General features: G+C 38.2%; 1 protein-coding gene across 2 annotated transcripts in view; it reads right to left on the bottom strand.

Annotated features, from left to right (window-relative positions):
* Nucleotides 1–237: 237 nt before the first annotated feature.
* Nucleotides 238–9,449, bottom strand: part of NID1 (nidogen 1) — a 48,211-nt gene continuing 38,999 nt past the window's right edge. For both annotated transcript variants that reach the window (XM_054196060.1, XM_054196061.1), the window contains 5 exons: nt 8,281–8,452; nt 6,117–6,274; nt 4,777–4,900; nt 3,519–3,631; nt 238–2,033 (listed from right to left, as the gene is read on the bottom strand). In XM_054196060.1, the coding sequence (XP_054052035.1) occupies nt 1,912–2,033; nt 3,519–3,631; nt 4,777–4,900; nt 6,117–6,274; nt 8,281–8,452 (689 nt within the window). In that variant the 3' untranslated portion in view covers nt 238–1,911. The remainder of the gene's footprint in view (nt 2,034–3,518; nt 3,632–4,776; nt 4,901–6,116; nt 6,275–8,280; nt 8,453–9,449) is intronic.

Here is a 9,449-nt window from a genome sequence, read left to right as displayed (position 1 = left end):
TGAATGAAATTGTCCTACTGGTTTCAAAATACGAAAGCTCCAACAGCAGTTCTTCCCGTACAGTGTTGCATCTTAGAAGAGAAATACCATCACTAGATATGACAGTTAGTGAAAACCCAGGAGTCAACAGGAAGAGAGATTTGAGACACCATGTGCCACCTCGTTCTGCACGCATGAATTTTTTTTTTATAGAAAATAAAAACCAAAAAATTTTATTGACTGTACTGTAGATACCTGTACAGAGTGTAAACTTTAATATTTCACCAGATAAGTGAATAATTCTGGAGAAAGAGTTATCAAGCACCTTCATTTCAACACATTTTTGATATTTACAGTAAGACATACCTGATTAAGTGTATGAATAAAATGAATTAAAAGTTATAAAAAGTTATTAAAAAATCTTTAAAATGTTTATATTGTTTGTTATTTTATGATAAATATATAATTAAAGAGGAAAATGTCACACAGACTCAGAATTGGCTCTGTTTAAAACTGTTACTATAGTGTCTGAAGAGGGAGTGAGGAAATGGGGATGTTAGCTTACTGCTCTGATCACGACATTGTGAAATGTGTTCTGGCAGAAGGCTCACAAGCCCTGTTTTGTTCTGCAGCTGCAGGTTGGCTTGCGGATAAGCTTCCTTCCCAACACACAGTGCGGAAGCCAAACTTCATTCCTAGGTTTGTACTCCTAATTTCATATAAGAATATGCATTTTGATTTTCCCTCCCCATTCCAAACTTTCTGCTTTGATTTTCAGCACGCCTTTTTGCGTGGACACTGAACACTGGCACACAAATAGGGCATCACCATCTTGTTTCTTTTAAGCACCAAGACACAGGTGACCTTTCTGGAAATCAGATTTTCAACTGCCATGGTTTCTTGTGGTCTAAGAAAAGGCACGGCATGGTTTGCTAAAGAAGAAAGATGACTAGGATAGGATTCAAAGACCACTTTCAGGCTTACAGAATCAAACACAGAAACATTATTTTAAAAGCTCTCAGGAAACAGAGGTGACTGTGTGTCTCCTTAAAACCAAACAAACACCTCCAAATGAATCAACATCCATTCTTTGATGAACTATCAGCAATTCATATCTATATCTAAAGTTCATTTAGTGGATTTTAGGAAACTACCCAGGAATCCACCTCAGACAGAAGAAAAATAAATCTCTTAAAATCCCACAAAAACTTCAAATACATCCACTATGCAGTGCTGATTATCTATAAAAAAATCACATGCTGTGGGAAAGGATCACATGAGCCAGGGCGGCAAGAACTACCCTCACAGCACATGAATAAAGTATTTCCACAATACAAGAGTCAAAAGTTGAAATTCAAGTTTTGCAAGTGGAAGGACTGGTAGTGGAAAGGAATACAGTTAGGAATTAAATTTGTGATATTACTGGTTGTTCTCACCCACATCTACTCATCCTTGGGACCTCCTGGTTGCTTCTCAGTTAAAGGTATGGCCTAGCTGCATATATCGCGGGCTAAGCATGCCACTCTGCAGATAACTGCTGCATGCTCCAAGGTACAACCCAGTCTCAGGACCTGAGTCATACCATCCTCTTTACTCAGTTTGGTATTTGTTACTTCAGTTTTGCCAAGAGACACTTCTTCCTAGCCCAGCACAGGTGCAACTAAAGCCTCTACATTTACCTTTAAAAGCAAGGAGATAATATTACAAGGAACAAGATGCAGTTGGACCCCATATGGGGAGCTCTGCCTTGCCTAACTGCTACAAAACAGTCATTGCCTCTGTGTGTGTGTGTGTGCGTCTGCATGTGCGCATTGTGGCTTGCTGTCAGCAGCATGGAGCACTTATCTTTAGGACCTGATTGTGTTGATAGGAGTGAATTGTTTACAGCACATTTTCAAAAGGTGTCTGCTGCTCTAAAGCTTATTTTAGTGCTCAGTTTCTTTCTATACAATCCACTCCAACTGTGTTGTCAGGGCAGCGGCAAGAACGGCCTCCTGGGGTAGCCAAGCAGAGGTGAGTACAACCGCCATTATTCACTGCACAGTAGTTATGTCCTGGAAAAGAACAGAGATGTAACATGTTAAAGAAAAACAAAAGGAAAACCACAATAAAATCCAAAACACATAGATACAAGAGAAGTGCAGATTTCAAGACTATACTAAAGAAACAAGCCATAACGAGATCGAGAGTGAAACAAAACTATGCTTTGGGAAGATGAGAGTCATCATATCCCTTGTGTCAGCTTCTGATATTCACCTCAAAGAAAGATCAAGTTGTCAAGACAGAGAGAGGCGACATGAAAAAACTGGGCTGTTCCTGAAGTGCCCTTCATAAATTGGCCAAGCAGTCACAGACATTAGAATGAAGAGACAGTAAGTGAGGAAATACAGAAAGCGCAGCACGTGGGGACAAAGTCCAAAATGCTATAGAATAACATCTCTGGATACCGCCCATTACAAAAACATGGAGGAATGACCCATGAAAACAAAAAAATCGTGTGGGTGGAGAGGAGCGTGTTAATGTTGAAGGGTAAAATGAAAGAGAATACAATTTCAGAAGCAGTGGATCTGAGGGGAGAGGCATCGGTCCCAGAAGAACACTTGAAATAGACATATGATGAGAAAGAAATGATACCAAGGTTCTGCATACCATGAACATAAGCATTTACTCAGAGCACACAATGTTGTTTTACCCTGCCTACCAAAATAGAACTGTAAATTAACTAGTAGTAACAACATAACTGATTTCTTAATTATGACATTTATATGCATTTTTAAGCTCTAAACCAAGCTTTCAATTAAATTATGTTATGGTTTTTTTCTATATATATTGAATACTTTGAAAAGAAACTATGTTTGTGTATTTTTAGGCCTAAAGTAAAAACACCACAACTCCTATAATTCCATCCACGTTATAATAATAAAAAGTGAACTCTTCTCTTAACTGTGATTTGCTAAGATCAACATAACTGAACAGTGATATTGTTATTTCAAGGGTATCAGCTTCCTCTCTTCTAAGCATCACAAGGGGCTTTTCAATAACACATCTGAAAAACTTAAGATTCAATGGAGCAGAAAGACCAGCCCAGCGACCCTACCACCTGCTGTCTTCTGAACATTCGCTTTTTAAAAAACACTGGATCTCATTAAGGACATCTGGAAGACCATGATATTTCTGTAGTTTAAATTTAAAAATAAGGCCCTAGCCATTAATATAGCATTCATTTTAGAAGATGACAACATAGCAGCTTCTGCCATGTCAGATCCTCATCTTGATCATACGTTTGTCCTTTCATAAAGGATAGAACAAGCCCGTTCTTCCCTCCCCATTCTGGTTTCATATGGCAACCACAACAACTGCTTTTAGTAAAAAAAATTTAAATGGTTTTTAACTTCTTAGTAAACAGAAATCTAAGCACTAACCAGTTCTTTACTAACTACCTAGATCAGTTGGCAGACTGCCAATGGGAGCTGCTACTGAGTTAGTTTATACACTAAGGTGTTGCACAGCTGTAAAAACTTGAGAATCATCTGGATTACCTCCTGGGCACTGAGCAAAGGCTGTAGTGATTCCATAGAGACGGGAGCGTTTGTGAGGCTGGAAATTATCATTTTCTATTGAAATTGTGCGATCCACTGCTACCACAGCGTCCCTGCCATATGCAGAAAAGAATATACATAAGTGAGATGAAGGTGAAAGTACAAGGGAAAACATAACAAAACAAAAAAAACAAACAAGAGAAGAAATCTGAAGTTGCCTCTTTTTTACAATTAGGAAGCAATGCCAGAAGCAAAATCCTCCAAGATCTCATCTTTCCTCAAAAACTGAAAAGTGTCATAAACTTAATTCTAGGCAGCTTAGAAATTTAGCAGGGAGCCATTTTACTAATTTTGAAGGTACTTCCAACACAGGGCAATGTCCCTCTGCAGGAACACATCTGTTAGTAGTTTTGACACATTCTCCATATTCTGCCTGTCTGATGTTTTCTGTGGTATAGCTGACATTGCAGCTATTATGGATAATGATTATGGACAATATTGTATCTCAGGTGAAGCCTGAAGGAATGCAGCTAGTCATAAGCAATATTTTCTTCCTAAAAATAAAAGGCCAGTCAACTGACAGACCTGTAACACACTGTTTCCCATTTATACAAGCCTATTCTAGAATAGCATTTCACAGCTGTTAGGTTCTATCTTGGAAATCTTTACATACATCATAGCTCTTCCTGCTGCAATTGATGGAGTCATTTGAGTAAGAGTTTGCAGATAGAGCCCACATAACCATTTATGCCAAGGAAAAATAAATATTTAAAAACGGATTTTTTTCTAGAAAACATAGTAAACCCTAAAGGCTAGATCATATGTCAGTGTTTTAGATCTTTTGCAACAAAGAAAGTGTCACCAACATTGTAAAAAAATTTTTTTTTATTTATGGTTGAACATTCAGATACTATAAGGCATAGAAAGCCATGAGTGACTAATTTCTGCCCTCTACAATGCAGCAAGTACAGCCATAAGGGAAACATGTTAGTTCCCACTCCTTTCCCAAAAATGTTCAGTGTTAAAAACATTTTCTTAGCGGACAAATCAGTATGCTGAAAATGAAAACTCAGTTAACTGGCAACATGAATAGGTCAACTCTACAGATACACTCCACCCTGCATCAGCTATTGCCAGGAAAGCAAAAAACCAGGAATGTGTGAGAGGTCAGACATGAGAAATGAAGTATATAATTCAATTTCTACCAGGGAGAAAAACAAATTAAAGCACTCCATAAGTTTCTTAGCAGATAACATACCTTCTCCAGTCTGTGTAGTATAAATTCTTCCCATAGCTTGTAACACTAAAAGGATACTGAATTCCTTCAACAATCTTTCGTCGACCAAGCTGATTAGGGTTCATGCATTCCAGTCGCTTGGTACCTGGGTGTAGTGAAACAATTAAGTCTTCGAACCAGAGCAAGAGAGTTCTCATGAGGGATGACGGACAACCAGAAGCATGCAAACATGAACAGAGTAAAACTTCCTGGAAGTCTTTCAGTATGCTGCTTTGCCAAAGCCCTCCCCACGCCACACCTCTCTGTGTGCCAAAGATTGGATGGAAAATTACTTTGGTACTAATGCTAATCAATACACCACCCAACTTACAGGAACACGGATGTCTAGTGCAGCCATGGCCATTGCTCACAAGCTGAAATTCCTGCTACAGAAACCAGCATCCTCAGGCTAGTGTCGAAGCTGAGAGGTGGTCTCCTCCATTTTGGAGGGATACTTCAACCAATAACCAGTTTCATCTTCTCTAGAGGACATTTTTGCAAAGTTAGTTTGGTGAGTATGTTCCTGAAATGCTTGCTGGGTTGGCCCATGAAGGCAAGACTGCAGGAAGAACATTGATCTTGTAGATGCAAATAGGGTGTAAAAAGTTCTAGCTATAAAGCTACTACACACATTGGGAATGCTGCTAGTGAATGTAAACACCTGTAGGTTTCTCATAAATAGTGGGTTTCAAAATTAGGGAAAAAGGAAAAGAGACAAATGTGAGAACAAGAGAGGAGGAAAGAAAAAGTAAAGAAAGATAGCACAAGGAGATACATTTGAAGGTTGCAGAAAGTGTCTTACAGTGAAAAAGGGAGCTTGATCTTTTTAGTTTATCAAGAACTTGAAAGGTGACTTGAAGAGTAAAAGCACCTCCACAGGAGGAGGTCTCTGGCAGAGTCTACAGCAAGAAAGATAGCAAGATTAAAAAAAAAAAAAAAAGTTCAAATGAGAATTAAAAGCACACTTTTTTCTTTTTTTTTTTTTTTTTACTGGTAAGACACTAACACAAAACTAACAATGGGTTGGTGGCAGAGCCTTCATTTCTTGATCTTTAAATCTAGTGTGAATCTAAAGCCTGTTGCACCCCTAGAAAGTATTGTGATCAGAATTGAAATCTTTCAGCGTGAACACAGTCTCATGTGAATGCTACAGTGGTAGTAACAACAAATAAATTAAGAGATTATTAAAGCAAAAAGAAAGGCATGCAGTCTAAAATGCAGTCCAAAGAGCTATGAACATTATTAATTGGTTATGCATAATTTCAGGATTGTACATACTTATTCTACTACTATTATGAAGAAAGATTTTAGCACCTCCTTACCTGCATCTACCCAGCACAGCATTGAGGAATAAGGATCGAATGTCAGTCCATTTGGTAACCCAAGATCATCTTTAACAAGAATTCTTCTGTTTGTGCCATCCATATATGAGGTTTCAATTTTAGGAGCTTCTCTGTTCCAGTCAGTCCAGTACAAGTTTCTTAAGAGGAAGAAAAAGGCAAGAATTAAGAGAGTGACTGATCTCAAGGGACTGTTGTAATTAAGGAAAATGCTAAGGACATCAGGGTAACATGGCACACACCCTAAACAATTTAAATAAATAAGAAGGACCACATCACTCTGATAAAGAAGTAACAAAAGCATAGTAAAGATGTAGCAAATGTTACACTTCCATTAAAAACAAAAAGAGCAAGCACACACAAGAAATGCTTTCTCTGCCTTATTTAGGTTATGTGCAAGATGGCAGGCAAAAAGACCTCTATTTTAACAGTTCTGAGGACCATTCAAAATGCACATCTACAGTTCTCCTCCTCACTGCCCATCACGTCTGCTCAGGCTAAGCAGCAGGAGCATTTGGCATACATTTGTGGGATTCATTCAAAACTAAATTTTTCTTTTCAGTGCAGCAAGTAAGCAACTTACAATGGAATCAGAGTAGTTTATGGTCAGGGGAGAACCCCAGAGAGGGCCATTAATTCCCTGATGCTTTATTATTAACGGTCATTTGTTAGCGGTGTTCTTTTTCCCTGGATACACTTTCCATGGCTGAGAATTTTCAAGGCCCCTCAACACGAGCACCTTTGTTGTTTACTCCTTAGCACACACAGACAAAATCTACCAAGAGGCAGAAGTTTGTGCTGCTTGACCTGAAGACAGAGCCGTTCTCCATCAGTGGGGTTCTGCATGGAACAGAGGTCTCTCCTCACTCTGATTACGCTTGTGCCTCTCCCACTCTCCCACACCATAAAATGCATTTGTTTTTCCTTATGATGCTGTCACTTGATGTACATCCACAGATGTTTTGACACCAGTATTATGCCACTATTATGTAAAAGTTTATTTTATGTTAAAGGAATTAGAGAAGTCAATACCATTAGTTTTTAATTTAATTTTTTATCACTCAAATTTTCATGGATCACATGCATTCTTTTCTCACTAAAAAGCCTTGTTTGCAAACATCTGGAATGAGGATGCATCTTCCAAAAAACTCTCCCTGAGCAATATGGCACTTTGGTTCATAAATGATTTCTCACATAAGAGCATTCCAAATATCTATTATATCAATTAAGCAAGCATTTAGTAGAGCTTTCCAACAATTCAAGACTGAAAATAAAGCCTCTTGGCTTCTGTGCTTCTGACTATTTTAACTGACACTTCTCAGCAGTGGCCATGCTACAGAAAGTTGCACCAGGACAATAGCAGGCAAGTTCAGACATTAACGAATAGACATGCAGTACTACCACGGACTCTGTAGTAGATATAGTTTTCCTTGTATTTCTTCCAATATTCAGAAAGAAAAAAATGTCAACAGATCAGAGACTACATAAAAGCATGTATATACTTCTGTTTTTGCAGGCTGAAACCTTAACTTCAAAACGTCTGTGCTTTCCTGCTGACACTCTGCTTAGCTATTTCTGTGACGGCAGCTTACAGGCTCCATTTTTAAAGCATGTAGTTGTCTGCATCTTCAAATAGAAACCCAATAGGACCTTCTCAGGCAACTGAATGACAGAAGTGAAAATGATGACAGCAGACACACCATGGGAGTTTTCAAAGAAGGAACACCATACAGGAAGAAGGACTGTCATGATAGAAATGAAAATACAAGATTGCTTATTCTAATATTTCAGGCCAGTAATCTTGCAAACAAAAAAGAAAAATTAGGTAAGGGTGATGCTTGTCATTCTGCAAACAGTGTAGTGAAAGCAAAGTACAAGTAAGAATTTGACAAACCTCTCAACATAATATCACAGTATTACCTAGCAGGCATTTTACAAGTTTTATTTCTCGTCTACCACTCAGACACAGGACACAAGTAGATTGTTCCATTTCTGTTTGTTAGTTTTAGGAAAAGATCACTCTATTATTGTCTACAGACAGCCTAAAAACATGGACTCAGAGTATACTCTTAGTCAAATAAATAAATAAATAACTAAATAAATAAATATCAGGCTTTGCACATATCTCTTGACAACATATCCATACCCTCTCATAGGATCCGCAACAATTGCTCTGGGGTTCACCAGACCAGTGTCAAAAAGGATGCGACGCTGGCGCCCATCCAGCCTAGCCACTTCTATTCTATCCAGTTGAGAGTCAGTCCAGAAGATATTGCGACCTAGGTGATCTACAGCTATCCCTTCAGGGCTTCCCAAGTCTGCAGAAGAGAGAAAAACATGCCTAGGCATTTATATTTATTCCCAATACATAATGTCAGCCTTATAAGCATAACTCTTAACTGAGATAAATTTTCTTCAGTTTTCTGGCTGTGGTCCAACAAAAGCTACTTCATCTCAGTTGAAAGAGGAATATGCATTTTGCCTTATGAAATTTAAATGCACAGAACTTTCATAAATACATAGAATGACAAATTCTATGAGGAAACAACTCATCATGCATGTAAGCTTTCCTTGGGCGGTGGACACTGAAAAAGAGTTGATAGTAGACAAATAAACAGTAGAGATTATCAGAATCTTATTCTACTCTCCTTAGCAGGCCAAGATCTAGAATGGATTTTATAATCCTTAATATTTTCCCTTCATTGGTATTGGCATATGTGGCACCCCTCTGAAAACTGGATTTATGCTAAGTTTAGCCAATGCAATGCTTAAAGATAATCAAGCTCCAAAGCACTAGAGATAATGATATTAGCTAACTGATGGAATTTAAATCCAGTTCTTTGTTTTTGCAGAGCAATCCTTTTTGGAACATGTTTTAGTACTGTATGTGCACAGTTTTTCTTGGACAGTTAGTTGTTCCAAAAGCAACAGGAAATAGCAGATAATGACCTTACTGCTTTAGCATTAGTAATTTCTAACTCAGATGAAGGATGAGGAATAAATATATAGCACTCCAAGGTTTAATTCAGTCACTATGAAAAACCACTCTATACTCGTCAAGGTTCATACATCCATTGAAAAAGAGCAGGCAGGCTGCGTGGGATGCAGTGAAGCTGAAGACAGGTACAAATCAATTTTAGCCCAATTTAAGTTCCAAAAGAAAAAGAAAGAATTGTATGTGGTCACTACCAAAAAGAGGTGAAGTGACTCTTCATACCAGTCAGCTGTTGAAAAAAAACACCTTCCAAGTGCAGATCCACACATCACATAAACATCCAAGAATGACAGAATGTGGCCCACTAGCCTTCTATTAAT

This window comes from Rissa tridactyla, chromosome 3 (genome assembly GCF_028500815.1).
Source record: "Rissa tridactyla isolate bRisTri1 chromosome 3, bRisTri1.patW.cur.20221130, whole genome shotgun sequence".
In the NCBI taxonomy this organism is placed as follows: Eukaryota; Metazoa; Chordata; class Aves; order Charadriiformes; family Laridae; genus Rissa; species Rissa tridactyla.
Note: the sequence above shows the minus strand (reverse complement) of the source record. Positions and strands in the feature narration are given on the sequence as shown.